This window comes from Acomys minous (assembly GCF_964271855.1).
Source record: "Acomys minous genome assembly, chromosome: 9".
NCBI lineage: Eukaryota > Metazoa > Chordata > Mammalia > Rodentia > Muridae > Acomys > Acomys minous.
This window is the reverse complement of record NC_140490.1, coordinates 82,229,408-82,248,390: the sequence shown is the minus strand read 5'-3', so window position 1 is coordinate 82,248,390 and position 18,983 is coordinate 82,229,408. Positions and strand designations below refer to the sequence as shown.

The window sequence follows — 18,983 nt, the reverse complement described above, 5'->3', positions numbered from 1 at the left end:
ATGCAACCTTTCTTAAAACTCAGAGCACAGACAGCCTGGGGCTCTGAATAAAGCTGGTTATGGCATGAGAGTCCAGTCAGCCTTAATTATCAATGCCACTGTGCCAGATCCCATCACCTCCAGAGTGGTCACACGGCTCCACCACTGACCGCACCCCCATCCCTTCCTGGGGGTTCTAGGTGGGGTCTCCACACCTGAGGCACAACTTAAAAAACTGCATTGCATTCATATTTATTGCATAATTGTGTTAATGGATCCAGAAGTTCAAACTGAGTCCCCCTGCCCAAAGCATGCCCTCACCCAGTGTGCCACACTGCGCTCCCTCTCTCTCTCTCTCTCTCTCTCTCTCTCTCTCTCTCTCTCTCTCTCTCCTCCTCTGAGCTTGTATACCTGGGTGGTCGTTTGTGATGTAAGTGGCATAACGGAAGTCAGAACACATCATGTGGGTAGTGATGGGCATAAGAGGATCTGAGTGTAAGGGAGCTGTGGGCTGACGGGTGAGCTGGGCACGTTTTGCTAATAAGGCCCCAGGCTGGTCTCCCACTGTGTGTCCAGTCCTGCTCGTCCCCCTGGGGTCTGAGGATGCTGGTGTCTGTGGCATCAGCTTGCAGAGGTGACAAATAAAGACTGAACAGCTGAGCTCTGTCCTCAGCGTCCCTGCGCCTGCAGCCGCTGCATCTGCAGGATCTGGCTGAGAATGCACTGTACGTCCTCGTCCATCTGTCCCTGGTGAGGTGGGAGGGGACAGAGGCCGAGTCACACCCTGCTGCACCTGCTGGGTGTCCTCCCCTCCCCCCGCCAGCCCCATTGCAAGTCGATGCTCCATGAGGTAGGTCCCAGCACAGGCATGTTCCCAGAAGCCCCAGGTTGGCTCTGAACTGGAGAAGCTGAGGCCCAGGCAGTGGCAGAGGAGTGGTGAAGCCGGGTGGGCACCCTGGGATGGAGGCAGGAGGCAGGGGACTCACCTGAATGGCATACAGGAGATGGGTTCGGTATAAAGCCACCACAGCGCCATGCTCCCGGGCCTCCTCCTGTGGGCACAGGGGAGGGGATCAGAGGTTCAAGGTCATCCTGGTCTACATAGTGAGTTTGAGGTCCACTGGGCCACAGGAGACCCTGCCTCAAATGACAGGGGTGGAGGGGGGAAGGGACCAAGAAGGGGAGGGGAGCATCAAAGGGGATTTGGAAGGAGAGGGGAAGGGAGGCCACCCACAGTGAGACACAGCCTAAGTCTTCAACACCCCAGGCTCAGCTGCTGGTGGCTGTGAAGTCCCCTGCCCAGCCTGCATCCTGCCGGCCGCCCCACCTGTACCCTGCCTCTGCTCTGTCTGTCTGTCTGTCTGTCTGTCTGTGACTCCCAACATCCCTCCCTTGCCACACACAGCCAGTACCTCCATCTGCTGCTGCAGGGCCGTCACCTGGCTGCGCAGGGCCTCCTCCTCCTCCTCCCTGGAGCTGGCTGGGGCCGCCTGCTGCGCCTTCAGAGCCTCCTTCAGCGCGAAGACTTCTTTGGACAGATCTGTGATCTGGGATGGGTACGGGGGAGGGGGCCCCGTGAGCGGCCACTCTGAGGCAGGCAGAAACCAGGGGGCCTCTGCAGCTTTTCCTGGGCAGCTTGGTACAGGGTCACTGTTTCAGGCTAAAAGCTGAGCTGACCTCAAACTTGAACTTGTACAGCCCAGGGCTGAAAACATTTCTCACATGTTTAAATGTTTGGAGAGAAGAAAATCATTTTTTTTACAAAAATCTATTTTGTGACCCTTGAAGGGATTCCAAATACAGTGTGACATTTATCAACAAGGTTTTATCCTGACATGATCCTGTCTGCTCACAGCAAACAGGAACCACACACTGTGTGGCCCACAGTGCAGTAAATACTGAGGGTTTGTTTTGTTTTGGGGGATTGTTTGTTTTGTTGGGTTTGGTTTTTTGTTTTTTGGTTTTTGGTTTTTGGGGTTTTTTGTTTTTTTTGTTTTTTTTGTTTTTTTTTTGTCCTTCATAAAAATAAAAAATAAAAAATAGGGGCTGGAGAAATGGCTCAGAGGTTAAGAGCGCTGACTGCTCTTCCAGAGGTCCTGAGTTCAATTCCCAGCAACCACATGGTGGCTCACAATTATCTATAATGAAATCTGATGCTCTCTTCTGGCCTGCAGGTGTACATGCGGACAGACCATTGTATACATAATAATAAATAAATCTTTAAAAAATAAAAATAAAATAAAATAAACACCCTGCCTCCCCTGATCTTAGGGTCAGTGTTGGCACCCCTCAGGAAAAACTAGACTCAGGAACTGTCTGAACATGCCCGGTAACATATAAACCCAAATTAGGATTTTTATCCCGTTTTATGGGGGGGCCCAAGGTTGACCTGTAACCTCCACACATGCACATGCACACAAAGGGCACACACAAAAAGACACAACTGGGGACTAGTGAGAAGGCTCACGTGCTACTAAGCCTGTCTCTCTCCCTCGGTCTAATCTCCGGGAGCCACGTGGTCGAAGGAGAAAGACGAATTCAGGCACGAATCCTCTGACCTCCACCCACGCATGCCCCCACCCCAACAGAAATAAGTACAAGTAATTTTAAAAATCTTAATGTACAGATGTGAAACTTGGGTCCAAATCCTGGCTTATGATCCGTGTATTGACTGTGCGACCTTGTGTGAGTGACATCACCTCCCTGCGCTTGTTACTCCCAACGGGGACAGTTGGGGAGAGCAGAAAGGGCTGGACATCTGTTACCATGGAGACGATAGCCAGCTGGAGCATCCACACCCAGAGTGGCTCTAGCTGAGATTTTCTTCCTTCTCTGTGACTCAGTTTCCCATGTGATAAACGGGCTGAATTCACAAAAGACCTTCCCAGCCGGTAGGTAATCTCTGCTCAGCGGGCGCCAACAACGAGCAAGGAGGGAACCCACCTTCTTGTCCTTCTCCTTGGCCTTGTCCAGGGCCTCTTGGGCTCGGCTCTGGGCCTGGCGCGCCCTCTCGGCCTCTGTACGAAGCCCGCGGAGCTGCTGCTCGGCCGTGGCCAGCTGGGCCTCGGCTGCGTGTCTCTCGCTCTTCATAAACAAAGCCTCACGCTGCACCTGTGGCCCAAGCCCACAAGTGACTCTCGGGACACTTAGACACCAAAGAGGCTTGGATCCTGGGGCTCATGCCACCCTTACATGCTGAGCTGATGCCGGTCCCACTCAGGGAAGGCACTAGAGTCCCACCCGACCCTAGGAGCATTCTGGTCCTGTCAAGAACCACTGGCTGCTGGCTGTGTGTCCCTGGGCAGGTAGTTAGGCTGCTCTATGCCCTGGCCTCCTCACTTGGTGGGGCAAGCCTGTGTGAGCCAGGTACTCAGGGAGCTGAGGCAGGGGACTCAGGAGTTCAAGGGCTACAGTGTGAATCCAAGGCCAGCCCAGGTACTCAGAGAGACTCTGTCTCAAAACACACACACTCACACAATCCCTTGTAAGGGCGTTTGTTCGTTTGCTTTTTGTTTTGTTGAGGCAGGGCCTTGGTGTGCAGCTGCGCATCACCAAGTCAGCTCTATCAATGTTCTCAATGGGACTCAGTGGGTAGAGAGCTGGCCCAGCATGCACCAGACCTCTGGGTAAACAGGTCTTAGTGGGGACCCCTGCCATCCCTCTAATTGGGAGGTAGAGGTAAGAAGGTCATGCGTTCGAGGTCAGCCTGGAACCCAACAGCCTGTTATAAAACCAAAACAAAACAAAATGCAAAAAACAAAAATAAATAAATACAAAAGAGGAAAACGACCAGGGCTTAGGCAATGCTTCACCGGGTACAGGCGCTTGCACTCAAGCCTGACAGCCCTGGTTTGGTCCTCAGGACGTGGTGGAAAGAGAGGACTGCGTCCCACAGGCTTTCCCAACATACCGTCTGTGTGCACACACATAGAAAAGAATAACAATTTAAATCTAAATAGAAATGCTAGGGGCTGGAGAGACGGGGAAGGGGGTTAGAGCACTGTCTGCTCTTGCAGAAGACGTCGGTTCGGTTTCCAGCATCCACGCGGCGGCTCACGTCTGTAAATCCACGTTTCCGTGACTCGGACGCCCTCTCCTGGCCTCGAGGGCGCTGCTCGGTGTGCGCACAGAACGGGCACGCGGACGCACGCGCCCGCCCACGCGGAACTACATCCAGCGCGGCGAGGGCAGCCCCGGCGCGGGCGCTCACCTGGAACACCTCTGCGCTCGTCCTCTCGTGCCTGCGCGCCAGCTCGGCGAGCTGCGCCTGCAGCCGGGTCACCTGGTCGCGCAGCGCCCCGAGAGCGTGCTCGTGCTCGTCCGCGGGCACCGACGCCCCGCGCACGCGCTCCAGCTCCTCGCGGGCCGCGTCCTGCGCGGAGATCAGCTCCGCCACCCGCGCCTCGGAGGCGGCCAGCGCCCGGCGCAGCTCCGCCGCTTCCGCGCGTGCGCGCTCGCCCGTGGCTGTGGCCGTGGCCAGCAGTTCCCGAAGCGCCTCCAGCTCGCGGCTGCGTCCCCGCGCCGCCTCCTCCGCCTCCGCCTCGGCCTCCGCAAACCGACCCCGGGCGGCCTCCAGCTCGGCCGCCGCCTCGCGCTCCCGCCGGCGCAGCGCCTCCTCCAGGCCGCGGATCCGGGTCTCCAGCTCGGTCTGCAGTGCCGCCGCCGCCGCCCCTGGGTGCAGGACCGCAGCAGCGAGGGGCCCCTCCGTGCCGGTGGCCTCGGCTTCCGTGGCCTCTGTCACACCGCCCTGTGTGCCCGTGGCCTCCATGGCTGTGGCCTGCGCTCCGGTGGCGTTTGCCTCCGTGGCCTGTGCTCCTGGGCTTTCTGCCCCCTCCGTGGCCTCAGCTCCTGTGGCCTCCAGGGTGATGGCCATGATTCCAGTGGATTCCGTTGCTGTGGCCTGCACCCCTGTGACCTTAACTCCTATGACCTCCGCCACTGTGGCCTGCACTCCCGTGGTCTTCACTGCCGTGGCCTCTACTCCTGTGGCCTGAACTGCCATATCCCGCACTCCCGGGGCCTCCATGTCCTGCCCACTCCCTGGTCCTGTGAGCCCTGGCTGCACCACATCCTCTCTGTCCGCCTTCAGTCCCACATTATCTTTCCCTCCAGTGGCTTCCGCCGCCACCGGCTCACTTTCAGGGTTGTCGCCTACAGCTTTCACATCTAGGGCCTCAGCCACAGTGGCTCTAGTGTCCACGGCCTCGGTTGCCGCTCCATCTTTCCCCGTGGCCTGTGAAGCTGCAGCCTCGGGCTCTGTGGGTGCCGCTTCTGAAGCCCCGGCGTCGCTGTTCCCGATGCCCACGGAGGCGCCTGTGTGGGGTTCCATTCCATTTGCTGTGGGTTCTGGATACGTGGTGCCGTTGAGCCCCGGGACACTGTGTCCATTCTGGATGGTGACCCCCTTGTCCTTGCTTTCCTTCTGTGGTGTCTCTTCTCCTCCCTGGGCCCTGTCCGGCTCCCGCTGCTGCTGTGGCTGCTGCTTCTGCCGCAGTGCCTCCATCGCCTCTGCGTGCTGCCTCCGGAGCTGCTCAAGCTCCGCCCGCAAGGAGTCATACAAGACCAGGGGGACAACCTCGGGCTGACCGTCTTCTGCCATCTGGGCCTCGTCCTTCTCAAACTCCTCAAGGATCTGGGAGGGGGGGAGGGCGCTAGAGGAAGCCTTACCGAGGTCCCTGCCCACCCTGAGGTCCCCAGAGCTGCCCACTGCCTCAGTTTCCCCACCTGGACTTTCTCGAGCAGCTCCTGGTTCTGCCTGGTGAGCTGAGCCACCTGCTCCTGTAGGGAGGCCACTATCTCCTCAGCTGATGGACTCAGATTCTTTGACAGCAGTGCATCAGCTCCTGACAGGGTCGGGAAGAGCCCTGAGTCAGGCTGGGGACACACACACACCATCAGGGCAACGGTCAGGAGCCACTCAGTGGGGGGACCTAGCGTTGCCTCAGGCAGGTAGGGGGGGCACTCAGTACACGTGCCACCCTTCTGGCATCACACTCCACCTCCACAGGAGGCTATGGTCGTGTCTCTGATCCACTCAGTCATCAGAATCCCAGGTGGGCAGCAGTGAGGGTGTGATGGAGGTGGTGAAAACTCACCTGGAAAGTCCGGCATCTCACCCTCCTCATCCTGCAGGGTAGCTATGTCGTAGCTGGTGTTTTCTCTCTCATTCTAGGGGTGGGGTAAAAAGTTGACCTTCAAGTCCTACCCCTCGGCACCCCCCGCCCCGTTACCTCCCAAACTGACAAGGAACTGTGAGGTCCGTATATCTACACAACACTGTGGAGGCTCCCAGCTGGCTGTGGCTGAATTCACTGAGCATCCAAAATGCCCTTCCACCTCCTAACTGGGCGTGGTGGCGCAAGCCTGTGATCCCAGCACTCGGGGAGGCAGAGGCAAGCAGACCTCTGTGAGTTCGAGGCCAGCCTGGTCTCGTTTCCCCATCCCAGCCCTATGCAGTGACCTAGCGCCTTGCTGCTCCCAGCACTGGCACCACACTCTGACCGTGTCCCTGTCCCTGCCCTCTCCAGGGCCTCAGACTTTTCCCTACACCTCTATCCCCACCCCAGGCTCTAACTCACCCAGCCTCTTGCCCCGCCCCCACAGCAGCACCCTAACCCCTTAGGCTCCTCCTTCTGAGACTCCTCCTGGGCCCACCTACCTCCAGCAGGGACAGGCGGCTCTGCAGGCTCTCTACCTCCCGGCCCAGGCTCTCCTTCTCCTCCTGCTTCTCCGCTAGCAGCTGTTGCAGCTCCTGCACCTGCAGAGATGAGGTCGACACCTCAGGACCCTGGACCTGAGGATTCTGGACTCTGGGATCCAAGGACCACGCTGGCTGTGCCCTCCCCCCCCCCCCCCACCTACCTGTCTCTCCAGGCTGTGCACTGAACTGGCCTCTGCCTCCAAGGGCTGCGGGGAGAAGCAGTTGGGGCTGGCTGGACAGCCATGTGACACCTAGTGTGTCTGGCAGCCAGGTCTCTATCCTCCACGTACACTGAGCGCCTACTGTGCGCCACGCTGAACATCCACGCCGTGCGCCAGACCCCATTCTGTTCTTTTCACTCGAGGCGCTTTGGCCCAGGGCCTGCTCCGTAGCAGATCCTGTTCCAGGCCCACTCAATCGTGCATTCACTCCTCGCCGTGGGCCAGTCATTCATCCGGTACTCATCCACTCTGCGCTCGGTCGTCCCGCCCCCCCTGCCCCCCCCACCCCCCACCCCCCGCCAAGCCTGGGCCTGCCCTCGTGGGGGTACCTTTGAGTGGTAGAACACTATGGGGGCGGTGAAAGAAGCTGAAGACCAGGGTACGATTTTTAAGTAAGGTGGGCAGGGGAGAAACAGGTCGGTAAAAAGCAGAGGATATGAGGAGGGGAGCCTTGGGGGCAGCTGGAGGGACAGCAGATCTGTACAGCAAACGGCAGAGGCAAAGGCCCTGGGGCAGGACGGAAGCCTGGACCGCTGGAAGGCCAGTGAGGTGGCCGAGTGTCAGGAGCAAAGGGAGAGTGGGGAAGAGAGGGAGAAGGATGGACAGGAAGGTAGGTGGTATAGTTTCCCGGAGAATGGCTCCCCCACCCAGACCTCAGGCGTGCAGCCTCCTAACCTCCCTCCGCCTCCGTTCCTTGTGCTGTTCCAGGCCCCTGATCTTCTGCAGGAGTCGGCCTCTCTCTTGCCTCAGGCGCACAATCTCCTCATAAGCATCCCGATCGTCCTGTCACCTCCCCACCAGGGGGCAGCACTTTAGGTGAGGTCTCTAGGGCTGCACGTCCCTCTGTGTGAAGTGGAGCCCCACCCTACCCCCAGGCTACACCCCCCCACATCTCTCACAGGAACAGGTGTGCTGGCCGGAGGCTGGGGTGCCTTCCTCTTCTTGGGAGCCCCTCGCTTCTCATGGCTGGACACTGAGTTCTGGTGTGGGCACAGGGGGAGGCAGGACAAAAGGCCCAACCCAGGATCGACACAGGAGTTGCAATGTGACCAGCCCCCAGCCGTCAGCAGCCCCAGCTGCCCGGCTTCCCGTAAACTGTGATGGACCCTGTGCCCTCCCCACTCAACCCAGACCCCACCACTGGCTGTGTACCCTTTCCCCAGCCCTATCCATTCCCTGTGAAGCCTAAGATACAGAAGGGGGACAGGGGGCGGGGGGATAGGGGGGGCACACAGGGGAGTGGAAAGTGGCCAGGCCGGCCTCTTCCTGTGCCTGAATCAGCCCTTAACGACCCCTGTCCCCTGTCACCCAGCCCGGCCCCACGGCCGCCAGTGTGAAGGACTGCTGCTGGTATTCACGTGACCACCACTGCAGTGGAATTCTCTCCAGAGAGAGCTGTAATGGAACTGCTGTACATGCGGGTCTGTCCCTTCCTTTAAGGCAGGGCGCAGTGGGTGTGTGCACAGGGCAGGGGGGCTGTCACGGTCACACCGTCTGGATTCCTACCTGAGACGAGGCCTCTCCAGAGTCATCCTCTAAAGAGGCTGGGGAGAGAGGGGAGGCGCGGTCAGGAACCAGCCCTGCGCTCTCGGCTCCAGGAAGGCCCCTGGCCAGCCCAGGGTACTCAGACGGCTCTCGCAGCTTCCCAAGCATTAGTGGGTTTGTTCTTGTTCAGCCTGGGAGTCTGCCTCACTCTGTAGCCCAGGCTAGCTCAAACTCAGATCTAATAGCTGTGCACCACAAAACTCAGCCTCTGAGTCAGGCACCCTACATGGGTGGTATCCTGGGTAGGGAAAGCCTTGAAACTCCCAGAGACTTGAGGGCAGTGGAGCTTCCGGGTTGGGAGGCGAGGGGAGGCTGCCACCTTTTACACAAAAGTCTCTATACTCAGGGCGACCCAAAAAAAAAAATCACAGTGGACCCTCCGACCAATGGGGCTCCTTGAAAGTGCCCTGAGCAGGGGAAACATGAAAATGTTCAGACTCAGTAGATTGGGGTACCTCAATGACAAGCAATCAAGGGAATGACTAGAAACCGCCCAGGGTAGCGGGGACAGGGCTTGCACACCGCTGGGAGGTGAAGGGCGCTGTGCAGACTCCTGTAGAAGCTGCAAGATGAGTTTGTCCCCCGTCAGGGCTCCGTAGTGAGTGGCATCCTGGCCCAGTGCATCGGTGATACCCAGCTGGGCTCCACCCCGCAGGAGTACTTCAACGGTCTCGGGGCTGGCCCCCTCACACGCCAACATCAAGGCTGTCCTGTGGGGTAGAGAGGCTGCTGAGGAGGCAGAGGGGTCGGCCAACCCCCCCTCCACACCCATCTCCTCACCCAGGCCAGGAAGAAAAGGCAACTAAGTCACCAGCTCGGAGAGGTCCACATACTTGCCCCAAGTCACACAGCATATGACGGGGAAGGTCAGGAGGGGAGGAGGTGCTCACCTGCCTTGCAGGTCCTGGTCATTTATGGCAGCCCCCTGCTGTAGGAGGAGGCGGCACAGATCTGTGTGACACATCTGAGCCGCTATGATGAGGGGCGTGGCGCCCGACTGGTAGGGAGGATGACATGGCATGAGTGATGGCTGTCCTAGAGTCTCTCCCCCACTTTGCAGTCAATGACTGGGATGATGCCCCGTGGTAGGAACCTACCACAGATACATTGTTACAGCCCCCCCACCATGAGATCCCAGCAGCTTACCCGGTCCCGGGGGTTCATATGTGCCTTAAAGGAACAGAGCAGCTTCGAGCAGGACAGACAACCACCAGCCGCTGGGAAAGACAAGAGAGAAGAGTGTGTGGGAGAGGCAGCTGCCAGGCCGGAACACCATGGTGTTTATTGCTGAGACAGAGTCTCAGTCTGTAGCCAAGGCCGGCCTGGAACTCGCAGTCCGGCATGACAGCTAACACCGGTCATCCCAGCAGCTGGGAGGCCTAGGCTGGAGGTGGGCTGCATGTTCAGGGCCAGCCTGGGCTATGGGGTGAGACCACGCCTCAACTAAAACCTCAGAGCTGGAGCGAAGGCTCAGTGGTTAGAGCCAGAGCACGGGCTGCTCCCACAGGGAGCCACATGACAGCTCACAACTCTCTGTCACTCCAGTTCCAGGGGACCCGATGTCCCCTTCTGGCCTCTGATGGCACCAGGCACTTACGTGGAACACAGCCATGCATGCAAGCAAAATATGCTCACACACATAAAAGAATTTAAAACGTATTTCTTACAAGAATTTAAAAATCAAGAGCCGGGCATGGTGGCACACACCTTTGATCCCAGCACTCGGGAGGCAGAGGCAGGTGGATCGCTGTGAGTTCGAGGCCAGCCTGGTCTACAAAGTGAGTCTAGGACAGCCAAGGCTACACAGAGAAACCCTGTCTCGAAAAAAAATAAATAAATAAATAAATAAGTTTAAGCTGGGCGTGGTGGGGCACGCCTTTAATCTCTGCACTCAGGAGACAGAAGCAGGCAGACCGCTGTGAGTTCGAGGCCAGCCTGGTCTACAAAGTGAATCCAAGACAGCCAAGGCTAACACAGAGAGATCTTGTCTCAAAAAACAAACAAACAAAACAAGAATTTAAAATCAAACCAAAACAACTTTTAAAAAAAAAAGAAAGAAAGAAAGAAAAAGAACTGGATCAGAAAGACAGCTCAGTTGGTAAAGATGCTTGCTGTCGAATAACCTGCGTTCACTTTCCAAGATCCATCTGGTGGGAGAGAAAACCAACTCCTGAAACTTGTCTTCCGACTGCCACAAAAACGCCATGACATGAATGTCCCTACCCCCACAATAAATGAATAAATGCAATTTAATTTTTAAAAATCACCTAGGGTGCCTCTGGGCATTGACACCACACCGGGATTTAGTGACTGACACCCCCAAAGTAAACCTAGAACCCCCCAGTGAGGGACTGGGGATGTTGACCCCTGGCAGAGAGCCTTCCCTGAATTCGGGAAGGCCTGGCTGTACCCACCTGCATGGTGCAGGGCTGTCCACCCACTGCTGTCTTCAATGTCCACCACGCAGGACGCCTGAGGAAGAGTGAAAGGTGATGTCATCGTTACTTCCCGAATGACTGACTTCTCCAGTCCTCCCCTGCTCCCTTGGGCTCTGCTGTTATCTCAGGCTTGTTTCTTTAAATCCCTGCTGCCTTCGTTCCTGTGTGTGTGCATGCCCACACGGGGCACAGCATGTTTCGCAGAGGGGAAGGTAACATGTTCTTCCCTTCCATGTGGTTCCCAGGGAACAAAACTGGATCATCAGGCTCGGGACAAATGCTTCTCCCTGCTGAGACATCTCTCACTGACCCAGAGAGTCGTTTTTTAAAGATCTATTTTAAGATCTAGTTTAAATTGTGTGTATGTATGAGTGCAGTGCCTGAGATAACCAGACAGGGGCACCAGATCGCCTGGAACTGAGGTTACAGATGGTTGTGAGGCACCATGAAGGCGCTGGGAATCAAATCCTGGTCCCGGCCAAGAGCCGCCAGTGCTCTAACCACTGAGCTGACTCACCAGCCCCTCGGGTTCCTTTTCTCCCTTCCCCCACCTCCCTTCCCTGAGAATCCAAGTTCCAGCCCCTCCAGGTGACCCTTCTCTGATGACAGTAACAAATGGGGGAGGGCTGGGGTCTGGGGGAGTAGTCAGGGAGTAGCTGGATTTCCATGTGGGCAGAGGATAGATGGGTGGGCATCAGGACCTCCAAAAGCTGCTTCAGGCATTCAGGGTGCCCATACTTGGCTGCCAGGTGAAGCGCATTGTAACCTGAGAGGGAAAAAAAAAAAAAGAGGAGGGCAGTGTCCTCCAGCTGTGAGCAGCTGCCTCCCGAGCCTGAACTTCCACACACAGCTGCGTCTCAAAACCATTCTGTTCTCATAGACCGTTCTATTGCTGTGTTTGTTTGTTTGCTGTCTTTCTTTGTTTTTGAGACAGTGTCGTAAGACGGGTCTGGAACTCACAGGCATCAGCCGGCCTCTGACACCTGGGCACTGCGATTGAAGGTTGTATTTTATTTTTATTTTTGATGCAGTCTCATAGAGCCCAGGTTAGCCTCCAGTTCGTTAGTAGTTGAAGATCACCCTGAACTCTGGATCCTCGTGCCTCCTCACAAGGGCAGGGATGACAGGTGGGGAGGACGGACCTCAGGACTTCCCTCATGTTTGGAAACTGTCCAACTGACCTACTGAGCGGCAGCCGGGCAAGGACAGTGAGATCCTACATTCTGACCTGTGGTCCCTGCTCTGGACAGCTGATAACAACCCTGCGGTCCACCCAGGGGTGTGTCTGAAGGTACCTGCTCCATCCGTGCTCATGACGTCAGCACCTTGAGCCAGCATCACCTCCAGACAGCCCTCTGCGCCCTTCATGGCAGCCAAGTGAAACCTAGAGACATGAGTCCAGGGGTCAGTCCCAGAAGAGTGTTCAAAGCCACCCCAGCCCCCAGGGCTTGGACACTCACGCAGACTTGCCCTCAGGGTCCAGTTTTGTGGGCACCAACCCCTTATGGGCAATCAAGGAGGCCACTCTGGCCACATCGTTATTCTCCACAGCCTGGAGCAGGCGCTGGTCACTTTTGCCCCAGTCTTGGCCCTGCGGTGGCACACCCAGAAATGCGAGGGACTGAGTGGGTCACTGTCCCCTCCCCACAAGGAACAGGGGCAGTTGCTCCGGGCTCTCCCCCACCCACCCCTGGGCACTTGCCTGGCGCCTGCCTCTGGCTGCGGGTTTCGGGATAGGGCACGGGCCACAGGGCGGGCAGGAGCCGAGGTCAGTGGGGCTGAGCCGGAGCTGTGGGGTAGGTGGTCCTGGGCTGGGGGCTTCGAGACAGCGTCTCTGAAACCTGCATCCCCCAGCATGTGTCTCCAGGCCCACCACCAGGGTGGTTTCCAAATACCAACCCTCAAACCACCTGCCCTCAGTGCGCCTTAATCCAAAGCCAGTGTCCTACCTTTACAAAAAAAAAAAAAAGCAGCATCTCTCTTTTGTAGACCAGGCTAGCCTGAAACTCAAGAAATAGACCTGCCTCTACCCACAAAGTGCTGGGATTAAAGGCGAGGTCCCCAATGCCCTAGCTCTGGTTTTTTTCTTTGTTTGTTTTTGGTTTTGGTTTTGGTTTTTCGAGACACGGTTTCTCTGTGTAGCCTTGGTTGTCCTGGACTCGCTTTGTAGACCAGGCTGGCCTCGAACTCACAGAGATCCTCCTGCCTCTGCCTCCTGAGTGCTGGGATTAACAGGCGTGTGCCACCACGCCCGGCTTCTTTGTTTGTTTTGTTTTTGAGTCTCATGTAGCCCAGGTTGACCTCCCTGTGAGTCAAGGGTGACCTTGAATTCCTGATCCTCCGGCCTCCTCCTACGCAGGGCTAGAATAACAGAGGTGGACCATCACACCTGCTTTAGGAAGTGCTGGGGGTGGAAGCCAAGGCTCGGTGGGTGCTAAACTCTGCCCACTGAACCAAGCTCCTCACTCACAATTATGTATTTTACTTTCTTTTAGTTTTTTGAGACAGGGTGTCACTATGTGACTCAAATTAAAGATCCCCCTGCCTCAGCCTCCAAATTCTGGGATGACCGGCCTTTTCCAAACCTTCCTCCAGGGCCCACTGACCCCAGGACCTCGCCTCCCTGTCCCTCACAACTGCTCTGCCAAAGCTCTGCCATCGCCCGCTAGCGCTCCCCGCCCAGGAGCACGGACTGTTCCCAAGTCACTATCTAAAGTGTCCTCTACGACCTGCATCCCGCAGTGCTCTGCAGACCCTGCGCCCGCACACACTCCCCACGGCGCCGCCCTCCCAGCAGGTGCCTCGCCCCCGCCCCCCCCCGTCCCCGCCCCCGCTGAGCATCTTCCCAGGAATCAGGGGAAGTCGCAGAAGGACCCAAACGCCTACCGCGAAGGAGGCAGCTGCACACAGGCACAGCTGCTTCATGGCGAATGGGAGGAGGGCGGGCCCCGAGCAGACCACGCCCACTACACCCCTCCCCCCCCACACTCGGGGCCCCGCCCTCAGCCTCTGGCACACCAGGCCCCTCCCACCTCTCCCTAAGGCTCAACATCTTCCACCCCCCCCCATCCCAACCGATTCCCCAGGCACAGGCCCCGCCCACATCCATTCCTTGTTCCAGGTCCTCCCTCCCACGTGTAACCCGCTCTCCCCACCACACACCCCCACTGCCCACCCCTACCGCATCCCCACACTACCTTCAGGCTCCGCCCGCCCCCCCCCGCCCCCCATCCCCCCACCCCTCATCCCCCGCTCCTCCCGCGTGGTCCCCATCGGGTGTCAGCCGCCAGCTCCTCACCTCAAGTTCGTCCCTGGCAGGTGGCCCGTCATCTTCATCCGTCCATCCTTACCTTCACCCATCCTTGCACACGTTCATGCCCTCCAACACTCATTCACGCACGTGCTAATGTTTCCACTCACCCGTTCACTCACTAATTTCCTCACCCGGCTTTTCTTTGGCAGATGCATTGGCTCACTCATTCCTTCACGCACTCACGCATCCTCTCACTCATTCACTCCCACCCCCGTGCCTCCCCCCCCCCCCCTGTCCAGTGGCTGTCAAGACACCCAGAGCTTTAACCCCGGGCCTGCCACAATCCACCTCTGGGACTGACCTAGACCTCACCTGCTGGGGCCCCTGCCCTCCTCACGTGCGCAGTGGGTTTGTCATAGACTTGCGGGACACAGCTCTGGAGGGCCAAGCTGAGCCTGCGCAGGACGCGCCTCCCTGCACAGGCCTGGCACACACTGAGCATACAATAAAAGGCTGCTCGTCACTCAAGGGACCTGCGCACAGCTCCCGGGCCAGATGGCGGGAACCAGACATCACTAGACCTTGACTGAAGACAGAGAGGTGCAGCCCGCGGTCCTGTCTCCAGGGTCTGTGAGCACTTCCCCCACCTTGGCTGCAGTTAGAGCCCTGCACAGCCGACCCACGGAGGCATCCCTGGGCCACGGCTTGACACTCTGCACGGAGGGCAGGGTAGTTGGCACCGTGTTGCCACCCTGTTCAGCATTAGTGAGTGAGTGATGGATGCCTTTCCGGCTCTGCGGCTTCTGCGCATGTAGTTGGCACTTTAGAAGCTTCTTTGGGGACAGTGACACATGCCAGGAGCTGTGGGATGGGAATTCCCAGAGAGGCAGAACTTGCGGTGAAGTGAGGAGCTCACTTAGTCACCTTGCACACATGCACACACGCGCGCACACGGGCACACACGCACGCACACACCAACTTTTTAAAAAGAGAATACTGAGCCAGGTGTGGTGCTGCACATCCTAAATCCCAGAATTCGAGAGACAGAGGCAGGAGGCTCTCTGTGAGTTCCCAGCCAAGGCCACAGAGAAACTCTGTAAGAAAGAGAGAAAGAAAGAAAAAAAGGAAGGAAGGAGGAAGAGGAGGAGAGAGGGAGAGAGAGGGAGGGAGGGAGTGGAAATGCTCCCAGCCAGTCCAGCCTGTGGTCCCAGCACTCTGGAGGCTGAGGTGGAAGGATTGTGAGTTCAAGGCCAGGGATACACGGTTACCACCTTGGAATCTTTACAAGGCTCCGCCATTGCCCTGGGGGGGGGATTTTTCTCAAATAAGATCCGAAGACCAGCCGGCAAGGGCGCCCCTAATAAGATAATTCCCGTTGCATTCAAGGGAAACTGAGGCCCACAGCCTACTTCGCTCCTGCTAGAGTCTCAGAGGACAGCGTGAGAACCGGAAGCTAAGCTAACATTTGCTGGGATGAGGCCTGGCGCTTGGCCACCGCAGGAGGAGACCCAGGGCCCCAGGGCATCATGGAGGCTTCCAGGCAGCCGTGGTGTTTGCTTTCTTCCCTAGGGGTTACAGGACAAAAGCCAGCTTCACCCTGCCTGCTGTGGGGAAACCCGAGAAAGGCGGGCGGCGGAGGGGGGGCGCGGGGGTGGGGCTGGGGAGCGTTGGGGTGGGGGGCGCAGGCTTGTGCAGCAGGAATGGGGAATCTAGAGCTCCCATCTGCTGCCCAGGCTGGCCCAGCGCCAGCGTCCCCGCCCCTCCCCACCTCGCTGCCCCTTCAGTGCCTCACAGAAACACCCGCGTCCTAAGCTAGGTGTCTCTTGCTAGGGATGAGCTGCAAGATTTTGAACTAATTAATCTCTTTAAATAGATGGATCTTTTTCGAGATAGGGTTTCTCTGTGTAGCCCTGTCTGTCCCAGAACTCACTCTGTAGACCAGGCTAGCCTCTAACACAGAGCTCCGCTTGCCTCTGCCTCCCGAGTGCTAGGATTATACACTTTAGCCATCACAGCTAGCCTAATTCAACTTTTCAAAAAAAATATTATTTCTTAATTTAGAAATTACATTTGTGTGTATGCGTATGCGTGCACACATGCATGGAGGCAGAGGCCAGGGGACAACGTTATGAAATCATTTTTCTCCTTCTGCCCTGTGGGTTCTGGAAATCAAACTCGAGAGAGATGGCTCAGCTGTTAGAGCACGGGCTGCTTCCTCACAGTCTCGGGTTAGGTTCCCAGCACCAACAAGGTGGGCGCACAACCACCTGTGACTCCAATTGCATGTGGATCAGAGCCCCCTGCTGGCCGCTGTTGGTACTGCATCCACAAGCACAGACACTGGCAACACTTTAACACATATTAAATAAGAAATTATATACTTTTAAGCCAGGTGGCACATGTCTTTAATCCCAGCACCTGGGAGGCAGAGGCAGGTGGATCGCTGTAAGGTCAAGGCCAGCCTGGTCTACAAAGTGAGTCTGCAGGACAGCCAAGGCTACTCAAAGAAACCCTGTCTCAAAAAGAATCAAAAAAATGCAACAATGTAAGTCAAATGCAGACAATATAAGTCTATTCCTTGAAGAATCCGTGATCGTGAGACCAGGGCTCACAGCGCAGAAAACTTGGGAATCGCTCTGGAGTCCTGGAATCACTGAATTTGGAGGAAATAGAATGGATGCAGTGGCATGGAGAGCTGGGGAGCATCTCGGGGACACCTTGTCAGCATGTGCAAAGACCCAGCTTCCATCCCTGGGGGAGGGGAGGAGGCCATGGTGACCACTGTGACCCGGAGTGGGGGAGGGAGAGCAGACCTGGGCCGTCAGTGGGAGTCAGTGGACCCACGTGCACGCTTGGACCACGACACCGCGGGGGCAGCTGGGGGCAAAGGACGCAACAAGAAGATGGTGGAACGTGAAGGCGGAGCCATGGGCCTACAGGTTCTGAGCTGCAGTGGGGGGGTCGAACGGGAGGCGAGAGCGGTGGGCTCCCCCAGGCCTGCAGACTCACCTCTGTCTTCTTGAACCGTGCCCGGAGTGTCTTCATCACGCTGCCTGGGGGCTCTTGTCCTGTCTCTTCAGGAATGCGTGGGTGGGTTAGGGATCCCGTGTGCCAGTGGTCAGCTGCGCAGTCCTGCACAACAAGACCTGGGCAGATCTGCTTTCCGGTCCGCTGTGTGCTCTGGGGCACGTTGCTTGCCCTCTCTGAGGAACCTGTCGTCAACTGTAAAAGGAGGAGATAATTCTTCCATGGCTGGCCAGCTATGAGTACTCACAACGGCACCCCAAAGCAGGGCTGACGACAGGAAGCAGCTCACATCGCTCTGCAGGCTGGTGTGTGTGCACCCACTCACACGTCTCTGTGGAATTCTCAATCATAAAACCCCATGTGCTGATCAGTGTTGCCTCTCTCTAACTGGAGCATCCTGCCTTCTCCCCTCCTGGGTCTCTTCCTCCACCTCTAACCTGGCTTCTTAGTCGATGGAGCTACAGAGGAGGAGACAGGGCACAATCAGCCTCTTACAAGAAAGCCTAGTCACAACTGTCACTGTCACAACTGTCACTAATCTTGGTAAGCTAGAGCAATCTATTCAGGGCAGATCCACACACCCACACGCCCATCCATCCATCCACCCATCCACCCATCCATCCACCCATCTATCCATCCACCCATCCATCCATCCATCCACCCATCCATCCATCCACCCATCCATCCATCCACCCATCCATCCATCCATCCACCCATCCATCCACCCATCCATCCATCCACCCATCCATCCACCCATCCATCCATCCACCCATCCATCCATCCATCCACCCATCCATCCACCCATCCATCCATCCATCCACCCATCCATCCACCCATCCATCCATCCACCCATCCATCCATCCATCCACCCACCCATCCATCCACCCATCCATCCATCCATCCACCCATCCATCCACCCATCCATCCATCCACCCATCCATCCACCCATCCATCCACCACCCATCCACCCATCCATCCACCCACCCATCCATCCACCCACCCATCCATCCATCCATCCATCCATCCATCCACCCATCCATCCATCCACCCATCCATCCACCCATCCATCCACCCATCCACCCATCCATCCATCCATCCATCCATCCACCCACCGATGCCACCTCCTCCACTAACCCGTGTGACTGTTCATTCTCACCCCACACTATAAACTTCAATCACACCCAAGGATGGGTAACAGGACACCCACTGAGTCGTCCACATGTTGTGAGTCGGGAGGGAATGTGGCATGAAGGCGGAGAAAGCCTGTGGGTTTAGGGGTCTCCCTCCTGAAAGAGGTGACGAAAGCACAGGTCCAGCGGCCCGTGGGTTCCCACAGTGGTTCAGGGGGGAGGCAGCGCACTGCGCCAGGGCCTCGAGGAGCGGTTGGGATGTGTGTGCCCTTCACGAGTACACAGGTGGATGTGTTCGGGTGTCGCAGGAAGCACCCCGCGGCACAACACCAGCACCCAGGCCTCCTCTTCCTCCAGACCCAGGGCAGCATCTGCCTTGGTCTCCCTCGCCCTCAACCCCCTACCTCAGGCGACTCCAGGCCGGAGCCCAGCGTCCACCGCAGCCTCTCTGGTTACCCGCTCCAACTGCGAGCTGCCAGCAGCACAGTCGGGGTGACACCTGATCAGGTTTGGGGGTGGCGCCTGCCCCAGGGGGGGGGGGACGGGATGAGCCAAGGGAGGAGACGAGCTGCTGTTGGCCAGCACGCTCAGGTGGGCAGCCCCTAGACGGTCTCTCTCACTGGCCTGTGCGCTCCTGCCTCTTGGAAGCCTTTCTGGGGGTCCCCACGGGGGGGGGGTGAGATTCAGGAG

The 18,983-nt window shown here is 57.5% G+C and overlaps 1 protein-coding gene across 12 annotated transcripts; it reads right to left on the bottom strand.

The window, feature by feature from the left end:
- Positions 1–216: 216 nt before the first annotated feature.
- On the bottom strand, positions 217–18,968 carry ANKRD24 (ankyrin repeat domain 24). Of its 12 annotated transcripts, none has more exons than XM_084796462.1 (23): positions 18,698–18,968; positions 17,146–17,358; positions 12,586–12,672; positions 12,344–12,474; positions 12,179–12,267; positions 11,585–11,649; positions 10,860–10,917; positions 9,592–9,662; positions 9,336–9,442; positions 8,968–9,155; positions 8,407–8,444; positions 7,800–7,880; positions 7,576–7,683; positions 7,230–7,433; positions 6,841–6,885; positions 6,638–6,736; positions 6,075–6,147; positions 5,704–5,822; positions 4,190–5,611; positions 2,923–3,090; positions 1,392–1,526; positions 966–1,031; positions 217–726 (listed from the first exon to the last, which is right to left on the bottom strand). In XM_084796462.1, exons 2-23 carry the CDS (start codon positions 17,179–17,181, stop codon positions 649–651), a joined length of 3,468 nt encoding a protein of 1,155 aa, XP_084652588.1. In that variant the 5' UTR covers positions 17,182–17,358; positions 18,698–18,968; the 3' UTR covers positions 217–648. The 12 variants fall into 12 exon arrangements, with proteins under 12 accessions (XP_084652588.1, XP_084652589.1, XP_084652594.1 ...); XM_084796463.1 differs by having other exon boundaries at positions 18,750–18,968; XM_084796468.1 differs by lacking the exons at positions 12,344–12,474; positions 12,586–12,672 and adding an exon at positions 14,509–15,230.
- Positions 18,969–18,983: the final 15 nt, after the last annotated feature.

Excerpts from the sequence above, each read along its gene's own strand:
- ANKRD24 (XM_084796458.1), bottom strand. The coding sequence starts at position 13,808 with ATGAAGCAGCTGTGCCTGTGTGCAGCTGCCTCCTTCGCG. Across the intron at positions 9,663-10,859 it reads GACAGCCCTGCACCATGCAG|CGGCTGGTGGTTGTCTGTCC; the intron begins GTGGGTACAGCC and ends TGTCTTTCCCAG. Across the intron at positions 5,612-5,703 it reads AGCTGCTCGAGAAAGTCCAG|ATCCTTGAGGAGTTTGAGAA; the intron begins GTGGGGAAACTG and ends CCCCCCTCCCAG.